A 16,906-nucleotide genomic window follows, 5' to 3' on the forward strand; every position below is an offset into this window, starting at 1 on the left:
TATAGTATTTTGAAAAACAGCGCAATGAGCCAATCAGAAGAAGAAGCAAATACATGTAACCAGCGCCAAGCGCGGGAAAACGCGTGCGAGCGAGGCACGATTGGTTTTCGTTTTGCATCGCATTGGTTCATTTTAAACCAATCACAGAGCACAGTTAAGCGAAAGCAAAGCAAACGAGAATAACGTGCGACATAACCATGGAGCTTACAGTAAAATGCAGACTCGATTGTTCTTGTTTTCGAGTTTTTCCAAACTTTTAGTACTTGAACGTTTTAATAATAATAACATTTTGCAGCACTCATTTCCCAAAGGCTCAGTGCTCAATGCTGAAACTAACCTATTTAAAACAAAGTCTAAAAAGGTCACTACAAACGTAAAAATTGACCGCTCATTCTTATATCAATAAAGTCTACATTCAAGTAAGAACCTAAAAACGTGACGATTTAAAAAGATATGTCTTTAAGCGCGCTTTAAAGATTGAGACTGACTAAATTTCTGATGGTTAACAGTGACGTGTTTCATAGTCTCGGGGCAATCAACGAGAAAAAACTCGGTCCGCAACTACAGTACGGACCGAGAAAACGAGTTCAGTAAGAGGTATAAAACTGATTAGCAAAAATAACAAAACAAAACAAACGCTGGCACGAACCGGTAATCATCCGGTAGTAAAAGATTTGAGGCCAAGAAAGATTCTTGAAAAGTTCATGTGCAAGTTTTGCTTTTTTAGTTTTATAGCAAGGCGCGTAGCTAATCCGAGTATGCAATTTTTAAGATCGAAGTCAAATTTTACTTTGTAACACAGCTAGCTTTGCGTCTTGCTAATGTTGCGTTTCTCTGGAAACCATTTTACTGCTCTTGGCAGAAGTAATGGTGATATTTCTTCATTGTCGTGGCAAAAATCCTTGGAAAACTTATCAGTCAGGGATAATGGCCATCAAAGTATGAAGAGCATTGCTACTCACGTACCACAACGTCGGACTGGAACAGATATTTGAAAAGGTGACAGGCCAAACAACACTCCCGCTGGTTGCTCAATGTATCTTGGACTTCTGGGTTACGTGCTTTTCTGAGAACGTTTCAGAGATTTTCCTTTTCGATCAAAATGTGGTGAGATCTCTCTGTTGACCTTTCGATTTTGACCATGAAGGAAACTACTCAAATTTACCGAATGGAGGTTTTCTTATCATTCGGAGCCGTTTGAATTAGTTCCTTTATGCTGTTGTGTACGCTAGTTCTGTGGCATTCCAGGCTTATCGGCTCAAGTTAGCTGTAGCTCTCAGGGAGCACTGAAGAAATTTTATCTGTAAAGACATAGGACCCGTAAATTTATTTTCTTGTCCAGAACGGTGGCAACTGCTGACAACTAGATTTTCATTGTACATTTTCGACTTAACAAATCGACGGCAGTTTTCTATGGTCTATACTCTTATAGACCATAAAATGACGTCAAAAAATGTTCAAAACTCAAGTGGAACCACGAGCCGCAGGCGAGTGGTTTCACTGCCAAGTTTTGGACATTTTATGGCGTCATTTTATGGTCTATAAGAGTATAGACCATAGAAAACTGCCGTCGATTTGTTTTTTAAAATAATATGGAAAAAGTACGAGCGGAATTGGCAATTTTTTTCGTTGAGAAAGCGCACGCGTTACATCTGACGTCATTTTTATTGTCTGCACTCTTATAGACAATAGCTACGAGCCAATCAGCGCGCGGGAATTTGGACAGTTATTGTAAAAATCGGACTTCCCGGATCTCGTTTCTTTAGCCGGAGTAACTGATTTCTCGCAACCCGCTTCGTAAAATCGTCAAATCCCGCGTCCTGTCCCTAATTCTAATCCCGAACATCGTCGCTCTTTCTTTTCCGCTAAAATCCCGAATCCCGACCTTTAAAAAAAGTAAATCCCGGATCTCGAAAAACGTATTGGGGTCCCTCTAATTCGGGTTGTTTTCGACTATTTTGGATGCGTCAAATTGGAGGACTTCCCCCCCCTCCCCTCCCTTGAAGTGGCGATCCCAGTTCGGTGGTTTTTATCCTGGGGGGGGGGGGGGGGTACTCCCATATATGGGCTATGTAGGTTTGTGCCGCGGAATAGGGTATGGTTTTTGAGGTTCTCGGTCCTTTCATAGGGTATCGTTTTTTACCCTTTTGTTAAGGTATTCCTGGTGGACCTGGTGTGGTCCTTAGATAGGGTAGCTAAGTTGTATTATCTAATAATGGAGTGTGAAAACGCCCGCCTTAAAAAGGGTATCAGTTTTCGCCTTCGCAGCCCCTTCGCAGTCCTTTAAAAAATAGGGTTAGCCGGTTCAAGAAACTTCGCGGCACACCCCTATCTAAAATTCGCGGGAGTACCCCCCCCCCCCCCCCAGGGGCTTTTATCCGCAATTTTGAAAGGAGAGGCAATGTCTACAATTTGGTATTCGGCCGAAGACGGAAGTTCAGAAACAAATGGAGTCGTGGAACAGCACTGATGAGATTAAGGTCCATTTAAGGCTATCTGTGTTGAAGCCCTTACATGCCACCTGGCTGGTAAGCCTTTTAATACAACCACTGGACAGGCAGTGTGGGAAAGCGACACAATGCAAAAGGATGGAGCAAAGCGGGAATATCCGAACTTGTTCAAGGAAAGACAACCTTATAATCGCCTGAAGATCCATTTGAAAACATCGAAGTGATCCTTATCTAAAAGCTAATTGGCAGCGCCATCGAGTTAAATAGTACCTCGGTTGCTTATATCAGTGTACTTTATAAAGATGTTATGTTGCTTGCTGCGTAAAAAAAACCGAGCACCAGTTACTTGATTCGCGAAATTTAATTACCTTGAAAAACAGTGATTCGTCAAAATCACGAAATTTAAGTCCCGCAAAATATTCCTTTTCAAAATTCGCGAAATGAAAGTCGCGCGAAAATAAGTGATAATAAGGATTTCGCCGTTACGCAATGCTCGCCGTGACGCTCAAATTACAACACTCACGCAAAGGTCACGGCCTATATCTCTCATAGAGCCTGGGGTACCTGTGATAATACTCCATAATTTTAAAATGCTACAATAAATAATCCATAATCTTTTAATTTAGTCGCCAATAATCTGTATCCTTTTTGTAAAAGACCCTAATAATCCGAAATCCTAAAACCCTTACAGGGCCTTACAAGTAGAATTACTTCACAAGTAGACAACTATTGTCGTATATTGACCTATAGACTATTGCACAATGCTTTCTATGCATGTTGACAAGCACAACAGAACACTGGCTTAGACATCAATTACAGGGCTGATTAACGCCAGTTTAAATACTTAAACCACCAATTGTAGTCCTAAATAGACCAAGTTCATGTAAACTAGTTTGCCAGAAAGCAGAATAAAACATACTATTAAAATAATAATTAAAAATACGTCAGTTCATTGAGGGAACTCAAGCAATACGAGGACGGTTTTATGAGACAATCGCTCTGCGCGTGCATTTTAATTTTTGGTAAATTTTCTTTGTCTTCCGTCTGCAAAACAACAACGTAAAATGACCAGATTCAATGTTTTCGGAAGAACGGTGAGTGCACGACGATGAATTTGTTATTCTCTTTCTTAACTTGAACGCCGCTCCTACCAATTTCTTTTCCTTTCAGCTTTATTGGTCAATAAATAAATAAATAAATAAAATAAATTATAAATAAATTACTTAATGACATTAATTAATTATTCAATTAATTAATAAACAACAACTACAGTTGAACCTCTCCACAACGGCCACCTTGGGGACAAAAGAAAGTGGCCGTTATTGGGAGGTAGGGTGTAATATGACACCTTTTTTTTCGGGAAGTACAACATGTTTATTGTGCCAAGTTCATGCTTACTGTAGCCTATAATGGCAATCCAATCTTAAATAATATATACAGATAAAATACACAATAAAACGTAAATAATAGACCCTATGCAAAAATGGCTGACATTTTATTATTCTTTTGTTTGCATTCATATTAGCTTTACTAACCTCGTTCTTGAGTTCAAAAATCAAAAGAATATTTTGCCTTGAACGAGGCTGGTGAGGCTAATTTGAATACAGACAAAAGAATATTAAAATGTCAGCCATTTTTGCATAACAAGACGAAACGAGCAAGGTTCTCAACATTCGCTGTATTATTGTAGACAATTTATGCTTACTGCAGCATATAAATGGAACACAATCAAAATACGTATATCATTAAAATGGATACAGAAACGTAATGTTCCGAAGACAAATGTCGATTACTGCATCAACTTATAAAAAAAGGTTTTGTTTTTACAAAAAAGAGCTGTACTGGCCGTTGTCGAGAGGTTATTTTGGCAGTTGGGGACGCACTTTAGTGGCCGTTGCCGTTGAAGAGAGGTGGCCGTTGTAGAGAGGTTTAAATAAGAGGTAATGTATGGACTGTCCGCCGGGACAAAAAAAAGTGGCCGTTGTAGAGAGGTGGCCGTTGTGGAGAGGTGGCCGTTAGTGGAGGTTCGACTGTATAAATAAAAGAGAACGAAATACGAAAAGAAAGACCAAAAGGGTTAGCGCGAACGGGACATGATACCCATACGAGGCGCAACCCCAACCCTAAGAAAAATCAAGTAAAAATTTCAAATGATAACACTAATAAAAAACACGAAGATTACGAACGATGGCACGGGCAGTCACGGGAGAGGAACCAGGTGCAAGGCATGTCTATGTCAAAGGTGGTATCTAGTAAGGTAAAATAGGTGGCAATTTGGCTCCTAGGTAGTTTCTGTAAAAGTTGAACGGTATCAGATAATAGCGAAGTAGCATAAATAAAATAGTTCTTTTTTCAAGTGAAGTTTTCGTTGGCGTCGCTGCTTAAGTTCCCTAATATTTTAACTAAAACATCTCCTTTCCTTTTGATGACCGTTCCATTCTTTGTTGTGAAGAATTTTATATTTTCCCAGAAAGTTCTCCACCGCTGAGTAAAACCCGGCGGTCTTCACGAAGTGAACACCATCATACGCAGCTTCAGGATTCGAGTCCGTCATGTGATACAAGTCTAAAACGTCAAATCCTGCTTGGCACATGGCTGTAGTTGCATAGGCAGCGTAAAGGAGATTTCGCTGAAATATTAAAAAAATACTCGTTAACTTTGTACATTAGCCGGTTCTCTGTAGATTGTACCGGAGAAATGAACCGGTAACAAAAGCCGGGGGAAATTCCTATATAAAAGTGACAGGGGTGATCGTCGGAAATTTTGGAAAGAACCGCTAAAAGGTACCAGAATTATGTTTTGTGGGCATGGTCTATACAACTTTTTACCCCTAAGAGGTACCAACTGTAAAACAATAAACTAATTGACAGCTGACTGACAATTACTTCCTCTCATATGTTTTCGGCTCAATATCCTAAAGGGTACCACCATCCTTTGACGGAAGTTGTTTTAGATTTTAACATTCTAAAGGGGAACCAAATCACGAATTTTAATCCCGAAAAGGTACGACGATCACCCCCATCACTTTTATATGGGAGTACCCCCCTCCCCCGGAACAAAACTTGCACAAACGACACACTATGCCAGCTATACGGTCAACCTATCTTCGAAAGTTTTGTCCTTGCGCCAGCCGCAGGAACAGTTTGGGATATGAGTCGATGCCAAAACTACGACTGTGCTCAATGAACTGGCCGGAACAAAACTGTAAGTTTTGTTTTGCAGTTTTATTGTAAATTGTAATTGTCACTGAACTGAAGAGTCCCTTTGGAGAGTGTCAATAAAGTTTGGTGATCACTTGAGTTTTTTTTTTTTTTTGTTCGCCCCTCTTTTTTCGGGATCAATTGTGGTTTGATGTATACCATATTTGATCCCGGAAAAAGTGTCGCGACCCCCTTACCTGCGTGGTTAAAAATAAGGAATTCGGATTCTCGTGAAGATCAAACTTTGCAGTAGCAGCAGTTCTCTTCATCTTTTTCGAAGCAGTAGCGGATTTCCAAATAACTTTAGCCTTGAACTTCGGACCATTTTTCCCAGTTAAACTGGTTTCCTTTAATGTGTATATGAGGTCTATAATGAGTTTCTGGAAAGTTGTAAAATTAAGAATTGCTGCCGCATGATGTCCAATATTAATCACTAGCGTGCTGTTTTCTGTTTGCATTTCCGGTTGACGGAGAATCTTGACAATGGCTCCAATGATATTATCATGCTGAAAATCAAGATCGTCATCTGGTGCATCAGCGCTTTGCCCCGGACCCCTGGGATACATCCAGGTGAACGTCAACCGACATTGCTGGTAGAGGATCGTACACAAAGGTCGTTTAATAAGCGGAAGAAACATTTCTCTGGTGACTGAATCTCCGTACATCCAAAATGTGCCTGTTTTATTGTAGCCCTCTGGTAACGACCAGTTGTATGATTCTGTTATGAAGGACACGAAAAAAGACAAAATATGAATATCGGCTTTATCCACGAGAATTAGCCATTGGTAAGGTAACGCCGTACACAAGCTATAGCCTACAATGGCGTAGTTGCCGTTCGTCCATCGCAGAATTACTTATTTAATTGTTTAGTTGTTTTTCGGCTGCCGTCTAATTTGCTATCGAATCAGTTGCTTTTTATTTTCAATTTATCTGTAATGTATGAAATGGTGTAAGCTGTTCATCCAACCCGCGTGCTTCGCGCTTGGTCCATTAATCAACGGGAAAAACTTCTGTCCGTAACTTACAGTAAGGACCTCGAACTCATTCATTAAATTCATCGCTTTCATTAAAACCTTTGACGTGTTTTTCTAAAGATTTGTCTTCTTAGTTTTGTTTGTTGCTAATGACTGACTGTTCCCTCGGGAAACAGTTTTGTTTTCCTTCGAATAGATAGATAGCCTTTATTTTCACTTCATAAATTTTAAAGCTAAAGGCTTGTGCGGTCAACTTAATTCATCTCGGGGAAACATCGAGATTCTGGGGAAAAGAAAACTAACTTTTCCTCGGGACCATTCATTAATAAAAATTCTGGAATTATATGATCCAACAAGAAAAAATGACCTTCATCCTCTCTTGCATCCAACGATCCAGTTTTTAAGGTGTTTTGATACAGTTTTTGAGGGCCAACACCTCATTTTTTCGACCGGCTATTAGGTAATCGTCCCAGATACCAATCGATGTGAAATCTTCACTGATTATAGGCTATGGGGTGAAGTTTCTCAGGATTGATATTTTGGCAAAATCGATATTGCCATAACGACGATGAACAAAAAATCTTCAAAATCAGGAAATTCGTTGATATATCTTCTCTTTGGTAATTCTTGGAGTATTTCGTGTAAGAGAATATTTAGTTTTAGAATCAGCGTAGTTTTGAAACCCAAAACGTAAAAAGTGGAATAAACAGTAAAAATATATTGATTTGCAGTGTACTGCGAACCTTTGACGTCTGGTTTCCACCCAGTTTCACTCGTCCATCGACCAAACGGATACATAAGATACTTGCAGCTGCGAGGACAGGAGTCCAGCCCTTCAAGCTTGTCTGGCAAAACAGAAGCAGAAAAAAATCGTAATTGTAAATACTTGTAAAACATTAAAACAACGAACATGAATCCCGATAGTCTCCCCCGAAATCGTTGTGGGGAAGAGGGTAAAATGACTCCTCCCTCCTCCTGGGGCTTCCACATATGTTCCAGCGTCGCCAGGCCAAAGTAAACGGAAAAGAAGAAATCGGGTGATCCTGTTCCACCTTGCCCTTTAATACTAGTAAACCCTTGTCGAAGCGATAGTCGTATTTTCAGAATCTTTGTTTTTCGTTTGTTTGTTTGATTGTTTTCATGTAAAGCTTCTCGGGGACGGGGGCAATATTTTCATTTGGCTTGTTGGGTTTATATATCGTTGGTGTTGGGAAACAATATAATGAATATTCTATTTGTTTAAAGAAAACGACAAAACTTCTGTTGTTTAAAGAAAACGACAGAGACTTCTGTTACCTTCAGTTACTTAATGTAGAAAGCGTTTGAAGTTGAATTCATAATATTAAAGTAAGTAGACAAAAATGCTAATTTTTGTCTTCTTATTGTATATTCAACTTCAAACGTAGGATTGTGATCAGTCGAAAATGATAAAAATAGAAATGAAAGTCAAAAAGATTACTGCAAGGATCCGGATCAAACAACATGAAAACGCTTGAGTAAAACTAGTAAGCGGAAATAAATATGACATGACGTGGTATGATGTTCCTAGATGAGCAAACAGAAAAAAAAAAAATAGGCACTCGAAGGAGTGCATGTGGTTTCAGCTACCATAATGAAAGGTTATTGTCTGTGTTCGAGTGACCCTAAAAAAGGTCATTGTAAGAAAATGAAAGAGAATCTCGTCAAAGATCAATAAATGATAAAAGGCAGTCCATGACTGCATGTGGCTACTGCCTTATTTTTGTAGAATATTGCAGTCTAGTTGCAGTATAAAAGCAATGTTATATAAAAATTCAGAGAGGTTAATGAACAGTTCTAGTCAGTGCCAAAATGTGCAGCGTAATTTGATCGTTTGTTTACACTTTAATACACAGGGGACAGAAATAGATATGGTTGGGATCTCTCATGGTTTACATTGCTGTTTACATAAGATCGCATGGTCACAAGAAATTCCGTGAATTTAATAAAACAATTTAGTAAAAACTAAACTAGTGAGCAGCACTCTGCGAACTGTAGTTGTATAACTTCTTTATTTCTCCTACGCGTTTCGTGTGACTAACGCACACTTCGTCAGGGAGTTAAGCAATACAACATGATGCGCCTGTATATAGACCTAGCTCATGCTTAGAGTTTACATATTTTCGTAAAAACACACCTACGGAATTGCATATAGGAAAGACAAACCCCGCGGTAATGCGTCTAGAAAAAGGCGGTAGATTTCGGCAAGGCGTGACATACTTTCCTCGCGTTGTGGCTATACGGCGTACTGGGGCGCGTCCCCCGGTTGGTGGATGGGGGAGCCCTCCCTTTGGGGGGTTGCACCTGAATAATACGGAATGGGGTGCCGTAGACCAACATAGCCTCGGAGAAGCAAAACTCTGATTCCAAAACCGGGCAGGTGTAGCTCGTTAGCCTTGGCAGGCAGTTCATCTAGGAGACGGAAAACTCTGATTACAAACCCGGACAGATGGAGTTCGTTAGCCTTGGCAGGCAATCGTCTAGGAGAGGAAAACTCCGATCTCAAACCCGGGTAGATGGACCTCGTGAGCCATGGTCGGCTATCATCTAAGAGAAGGAGACTCCAAGTGAAATCACCCCTCCCTCCAGGCCTGGGGTTAGACACAGGGCTAACAACCCTGTTCTGTAAAAAAAAGTCTTGTTACGGAAACAGCAACAAAGGAAAAGAACACTTCTAGGTGTGACAGGCTTCAAGAGTCATCGCAAGATACTCGTGTGACTGGCAGTGGTGAAAACCGAATGGAAGCCACTGACAGGAGGATGGAAGTCTTAAGCGCCAAAACCAGAACCAGGATTGGTTTCTGGAATGTAAGAACCATGTATGAGACCGGGAAGCTAGCGCAAGTTACAGCAGATATGAGGCACTACAATCTGCATATTCTTGGAGTCAGCGAGAGCCGATGGACAAGATCCGGTAGATACAGAACCAACATGGGAGCGACAGTGCTCTACAGTGGTAGAGATGACGATCAACACCACGAAGGAGTCGCAATCATCCTTAAAAAGGGACTGGAAAAGTGCCTGATGGAGTGGAAGCCTATTAACAGCAGGCTGATGAAGATCAGATTGAGAGGGAAGCACATCAATACCACCATCATCCAGTGCTACGCACCAACCAACGACAGTGAGGAAGAGAGTAAGGAGGCTTTCTATGAACAGTTGCAGGCTGAACTGGAGAACACACCAGGACATGAAATGAAGATAGTGATGGGCGACTTGAATGCCAAAGTTGGAAGTGATAACACCAACTACGAGAGAGCCATGGGTAAGGAAGGATGTGGAAGCATGAACAACAATGGAGAGAGACTGCTGGAATGCTGCGGGACATACGACCTTGTCATTGGCGGGACTCTCTTTCCACACCCAGACATCCACAAACTTACCTGGTGTTCCCCCAACGGCAGAGACAAGAATCAGATCGACCACCTGATGATCAACGGGAAGTGGAGGAGATCGCTGCAAGACGTTAGAGTGAGGAGAGGAGCAGATGTTGGCAGTGATCACCACCTTGTCACTGCAACTCTGAAAGTGAAACTGAGAAAGAATGGACCTGAGAAACCAAGACAACAACAGTTTGATGTGGAGAAGCTGCGCGACCCCAAAGCAAAGAATGCCTTCATCCTTAAGCTGAAGAACAAGTTCCAAGCTTTGGCAGATGCTGAAAACTACACCCAGACAGAGTCAGCCGGAATCGACACCACGCGGAAGCAAGTAAGATCAGCCTACACACAAACCAGTGAAGCTTGCTTAGGAAGAGGACGAAAGAGGAGGAAAGAGTGGATAACAACGGATACCTGGAAAGCCATTGAGAACAGGAGAACCCTTAAGAAGAGAGTGTTGGAGACCAAGTCAGGAAGGCTGGAAGAGAGGTACAAACAACAGTACAGGGAAGCTGATCAAACAGTGAAAAGAATGGCTAGGGCCAAAGAGCGGGCCTACATGGAAGGCATTGCAAGGGAAGCAGAAGAGGCCGTGGCCAGAGGAGAAGAAGGACGAGAGTACAAAATCGCTAAGCTCGTCAGCGGCAAGTACCGGGGATCTACAGACACACCCATCGCAGATAAACAGGGACGGATACTAACAACAGAAGCGGAACAAGAGGCGAGACGGGCAGAACATTTCAGCGAAGTTCTAAACAGACCACCACCAACCGCTCCAGCGGATGTACAGGACCCGGCTAAAGACCTGGATGTAAACACAACGCCACCTGAGAAACAAGAAATTCTGGCAGCCATCAGATCCCTCAAAAACGGAAAGGCCCCTGGTCAAGACAGCCTCAATGCAGAACTCTTCAAGGCAGACCCAGAACTTGCAGCGCAAGTTCTTCAGCCACTCTTTACAGCCATCTGAGACGAGAAACAACAACCAGAGAATTGGACAGAAGGCGTCATAGTAAAGATCCCGAAAAAGGGAGCCTTGAGCAATTGTAACAACTGGAGAGGAATCACCCTCCTGTCTGTTCAAGGCAAGATCCTCGCAAAAATCATCATCAAGCGAATTGAAGAGGCAGTGGACCAGCAACTCCGAAAGGAGCAGGCCGGTTCTCGACTAGGAAGAGGGTGCACAGACCAAATGTTTACTCTGCGAAACATCATCGAACAGTGCACAAGAATGGCAGAGACAGTTGTACATCAACTTCGTAGACTTTGAAAAGGCCTTTGATAGCATCCATTGAGAGAGTCTATGGTGCATTCTCAGCGCATATGGAATACCGCAGGAGATTGTTCTTGTTATCAAGAGTTCCTACAACAACTTCACATGCAGGGTAGGAAGCAGCGAGACCCGCTTCAGCGTGAAGACCGGTGTTAGACAAGGCTGTTGTATGTCTGCGATGCTCTTCAACTTGACAATCGACTGGGTGATGAGACAGACAACAGCAGACCAAGCGCGAGGCATCAGATGGACCCTCTTGACACAACTTGAAGATTTGGACTTTGCTGACGATCTAGCACTCATGTCGCATACCCACCAGCACATGCAGGAGAAGACGTCCCGTCTAAATACCTTTGCACAGCAAGTAGGCTTGAAGATCAGCCAGAAGAAGACGGAGGTAATGATGCTGAACGTATCAAACCCATCACCTGTCACAGTAAATGGAGAAGATCTACCAACGACTGAAGAATTTACATACCTTGGGAGCACTGTCAGACATGACGGTGGGGCAGTCAGCGACATCAAGAACCGCCTCAGTAAGGCCAGAAATGCGTTTAGAATGATGAACAACGTTTGGAAGTCATCCCAGTACAGCACCAAGACCAAATTAAGACTGTACCAGAGCTTTGTAATCTCTACCCTACTGTACGGCTCGGAATGTTGGAGGATGACAGAGAGCGACCTCAACACGCTGTCCACCTTCCACACGAAAAACCTCAGAAGAATCCTACGTATATTCTAGCCTGAAACCATCTCCAACCAAGAACTTCCTGCTCGCTGCAACCAGGACAGCATGAGAACCATCATTATGCGAAGACGATGAAAATGGATCGAACATGTCATGCGACGGGAGCAAGACAACATCACTCGCACAGCCCTTCACTGGACACCAGAGGGGAGACGCAGGCGAGGACGACCCAAGATCACCTGGCATCGGACTGTGGAAGCAGAACTGAAGACCTTACATCATACCGGGGGAACGATTGAGAGGCTGGCCAGGGACAGACAGGAGTGGCTTAATTTTGTTGCTGCCTTACATGCCATGCCGGCATATGGGCATGAGTGAGTGAGTGAGTGACATACTTTGTGCGTGATATAATTTTGGGGCCCACAGATTCAGCTAAAACTGTGGGCCCCAAAAAATAACTTACTTACAAATAGTAGCTAATGTCGCAGTTTTCTTGTAACATACAGTACAATCTAATTCTGGTAAGATAGTGCTAACAACACTCTTAATACGTGCGTGACTACAGTTAAGGTAGTCTTAAAAACAATAGTCCTACCCAAGCTAGGCTTATTCTTAGGTTTCTTGTAAAGCCATTTCTTTCTGTCACTGTATCGTATTTTACGAAACAATGGAAGCAGAAAGCTGAAAGGATACCCCCTAAATCGTAGTCGCTTCCAAAACTTTTCCCTAGTTTCATTAAATGAATTAAAGGAAGAACTGTTTCTAGCGTATCTAATTAATTCCCCTTCGATAAAGGCTTCCTTATTGCTAAAAGGGTGAAACGACTCGAAGGGTATGTACAGATATTTGTTAAGAGGCTTTTGAAAGGTTGAAAATTGCAGCACGTTCGAAGAGGTATCTCTATAGAGAAACAAATCCAGAAAAGAAATGCTACTCTCGCTAATACAATAAGTAAGTTTGGTCCGATCAGTTTGCTTTTGAGAGCGTTAAGAAATTCAAAGAGGGTACCTTTGGGCCCACACCAGATAGCAAAAATGTCATCTATAAAACGCTTGTATAACATTAGATATTGGGCGTAATATTCCACAATATCCTTCTCGTGATGTAACATAAAAGCGTTAGCTACCGTGACTGCGAAAGGCGTGCCCATAGCGATTCCAAACACTTGGTGAAAAATATCCGGGCTAAATTCTGAAGATATGTAATTATTATCAAAAACCAGTCGGGCGAGCTGAATCAACAATGGAGTCCCGGGAACCCTTGCTTCCCGAAGGAGCAGGTCGAGCGCGATTAGTGCTTTCTTCGTATTCATGTTTGGATACAGGGATACGACATCCGCCGTGACCAGAAAGCATTCGCTATTGGGTAAAACCGTGTTCTCCAATAATTGAATAAGCTCACCCGAGTCCCTAAGAACAGTAGGCATACGTATTTTAGGCTTAGCAAGCTCGTCGATAAAAATACTAATAGGCCTAGTAATATATGAATGAGAAGCAGCAATAGGTCTTCCCACCATAGGATTCTTATGGATCTTAGGGATAATGTGAAACTTAGCCGGACTAACAAAATGATTAAAACTACACAAAAAGCGATCTACGTTAGAGGAGATATATCTACTATAAATAGATAAAAGCTTTTCGCGAGAGTTAATAACATTAAGACGGCTTTCATACCACTCCTGTTGCGTGACTTTACGATATGACAGTTCTTCTCGCTCCTGTTTTGTAAGATTGTTCTTCCAGTGCGGTATGTTAACTGCGATGTTATCGCGTAGCTCCTTGCGTATAGCGAGGAGTTTGTCTTCAAGTTCTGGGTTTTCTCGCGGTGGATTCCAGCCAGTTGGGACGTAAAGTCTGGGGTTGAAATCCGTGTCTTGTAAACAATTGGCGAACTTATCTTGAAGGCGAACTCTCCGACAGAAGCGTTGATCTTCAGGTCGAACTGGGCAACACTCGGAGGTCGAAGCGAAGGTCTGAACTTTAATCCCATGCCAAGGACCCTGGACTGCCCATCAGTAAGCTGCACTGAAGTAAAGTTATGGATTTCCGAGTTTCGTGGTATTAAATCGAATAGCGGTCTTTTGGTCATCTTGAACAACCATTTCTCTCTCGGAGAACGACTGTCTATTTTACGTGGCCGGAACCTTTTCCTCGGGCGTTTTTTGAAAACGATCGAGGTTGGTTAGAACGCTTCGCTGATTTGGATCTTGATCTTTTGCCTTCTCGGTGCGCGGGCCGACTTTGACGTGGCTTGCCATAATTCGTAGTGGCCATCGCATGAAGAACTTCGTTTCGGACGATGTCTCTGATGGACTCCTCCGAAGGCACGAAAACCTCGTTGTCGTCCATTTTTTCACTTCTGGTGACCTTGCGATTGATCTCCGTTTGAAGAGCTTTAGAGGCTCGCGAGACCGCAGTGTCTTTGGTGATCTGCTCAACAAATTCTATGGCGGTCTCAACGAGACTGTTCGCTTGCAACTCCGAAATTTCGTTCGTTAGAAGCTCTACTTTCCAGCGTGCTATGGTGCCATCCAGTGGGTGCCATCGACGTTGGCAGAACCGACGCGGACGTCTTCCTGATGGTCTTTAATCTCGGAGCGGAAATTCCGTGAATCAAGACACACAGATAAACAAACAATAAGCTTTTTTAATTGAAAATTTTATTCAGACAGACCTGTGTTCACGCCTAAAAAGGAAATTCGTACAATTTTCGCCTCGAGTGAAGCTACGTGAAGCGATCCAAGCGAATTGCGAATTGCGAGTCACTATTGTAAAGCACAATTTCTCGACTGTATTAAACTGAAAACGTTTTTCGAAAATTTCGCCAAAGCTATTTCAAATATGGCAAATCGATCAATTTAACATAAAGCACGGGAAAAATTCACATTTAAACCTGTAGTATTTTGTAAAGTGAATTTTCCAGGAGCACACACTGGTGAGAACGTCTACAGCTCATGTGATGATTTGCAGATCTTGTTTTGCGATCGCACATGTTTCGCCTTGACACACTCTCGAACAGGAATTTCTTCGCTATGAACTCACTGATTTCCTCTTTTTAAGCAGCCGAGTGTTCCGTAGAAGTTGTTCTTGTGATTTACAGTATTGAAAACCTGTGTTTTCCTTCCAATAACCACAAACTGCCACCTTGAAAATCCACGCGTGAGAGATCCGGCAGCCATTTTGAATTGAAAACAAGGATCTTCCGTACGAATAAAGCCGACTGAGATCTCGTAACCTGTCGTGGTGAGCTTTCGGCATTCCGAACCTTGACGGAAAATGGACTCACTTTGCGATCGCACATGTTTTCGACTTCACACAATCTCGAACAGGAATTTTTTCGCTATGAACTCACTGACTTTTTAAGCAGCCGACTGTTCCTTAGAAGTTGTTCTTTTGGTTTACAGTATTGAAAACCTGTGTTTTCCTTCCAAGAACCACAAACCGCCCCCTTGGTGAGCATGAGAGACCTGGCAGCCATTTTGAATCTTCCGTACGAATAAAGTCGTAACCTGTCGTGGTGAACCGTCGGCATTCCGAACCTTTACACTACACGATGACAATGTAGGTTTCAGCTTCTGCAAAGCTGAAACCACAAAAATTGTGTACTGTATATAATAACAGATTATAGTCCGTCACGTTTGTTAAGGGGGGGATTACACCTAAACGCCATTTTTCCGCCATTTGACACGGTTTTAATGGAATATCTCGTTCACGTTTCAAGCAATCCAAAAACCGTCTATCATCATCCCGGAATCTGTGTTGTGGGGTGTTTTGTGAATTTTTGGGGTTTTTTGGGGTATATTTGGGAGGAGTAGTTTTTCTAGAGGGATTGGTAAAATTAAGAGAAATAAGAAATATTGAAGATTTAGTGTAGTTTAAAATTTGAATTTCTAGTTAATAATTAATATTAGAATTTCTAGTTAATAATTAATAGACGGATACCAAGTTAGTGCACTAGCAACCTGGGGTGCTCTTGCCTGGGTATCAACTGTCTGTTGGTGTTCCAAAAGTCATTTTCTTTCTTATTTCTCTTCTTCAAACCTCTTCAAATTTCATTCAAATTTAGGTGCAATCCCCCCTTAATGCCCCGAGGCTCAAGGGTCTTGGATTTATAAATGATGTGCGCTTCGTGCGCCTTCCTGAAATATGTTTTTCAATATGAAAAAATGTAAATCCGTATACATACCTACTAAAGACGCCTTTAATTGTGCCTCGGGTACTGTTATGTTAATCCAGTTGTTGAAGGACTGGAACAGAAGGTGGTCAATGGGTCGACCTAACATTGAGAGATTCTGATTTCTCCCCTCGGAATTGCCTCGAATAAACCAATCCTTTGGAGGGTTTCTGAAACCATCGCAAAGGCTATAATCAAGGTAGACCATCAACTCATAGCTTCCAGGTTCCGTGAGGAGAAATAGAGCTTCGTAAGTTCCGTTATGGTGATCAAACATGGTGGCTCCAAGTTTAGATGGTCCACGTATGGAAACCCTCCACGTATCTCCACCAATCGTCTTTGTTTTATTGTCTGACGTTTTTGATTGGATGAAAATCCTGCTAAACTCTCCGGCTGGTCTGATGTCCCAAGACACGATTTCACTGGTGCTGGCGTTGCTTCTGTGTATCTTGTCCCACTTGACTGGATGCCAAGCCATGTCATCTTTGCAGTATTCCAACAAACTTTGCCAATCGACGCGTGCCCGCCGCTGACGAAGCCAACTTCGTCTAAAGTTGTCTAGTCGAGGATCTGGATCAACTGTGACCGGTTTGGTAGCTATGCATTGAAATAGCCAAGGGGAAGAGCTACACGGCTCTATTAAATAATAATTCGCCATAAGTTCGTAAGACATGAACACAAGGAAAACGAGAAACGCAATCAAGAGCGGTTTTCCTTTTGGGAGCAAAATTGGAAGTTGTTGTTGTGACA

The 16,906-nt window shown here is 42.2% G+C and overlaps 2 protein-coding genes across 2 annotated transcripts; one reads left to right on the plus strand and one right to left on the minus strand.

Annotated features, from left to right (window-relative positions):
- Window positions 1-4,572: 4,572 nt before the first annotated feature.
- Window positions 4,573-6,126, minus strand: LOC146478255 (uncharacterized). Its single transcript, XM_085111822.1, has 2 exons — window positions 5,848-6,126; window positions 4,573-5,079 (listed from the first exon to the last, which is right to left on the minus strand). The coding sequence occupies exons 1-2, from the start codon at window positions 6,106-6,108 to the stop codon at window positions 4,849-4,851; spliced, it is 492 nt and encodes a 163-aa protein (XP_084967948.1). The 5' UTR covers window positions 6,109-6,126; the 3' UTR covers window positions 4,573-4,848.
- A 3,333-nt stretch (window positions 6,127-9,459) lies between these two features.
- Window positions 9,460-10,992, plus strand: LOC146478256 (uncharacterized). Its single transcript, XM_085111665.1, has one exon. The coding sequence runs from the start codon at window positions 9,460-9,462 to the stop codon at window positions 10,990-10,992; it is 1,533 nt and encodes a 510-aa protein (XP_084967791.1).
- Window positions 10,993-16,906: the final 5,914 nt, after the last annotated feature.

The sequence above is a fragment of the Pavona decussata genome, unplaced genomic scaffold (genome assembly GCF_977016875.1).
Source record: "Pavona decussata unplaced genomic scaffold, jaPavDecu1.1 SCAFFOLD_64, whole genome shotgun sequence".
Taxonomy (NCBI): Eukaryota; Metazoa; Cnidaria; class Anthozoa; order Scleractinia; family Agariciidae; genus Pavona; species Pavona decussata.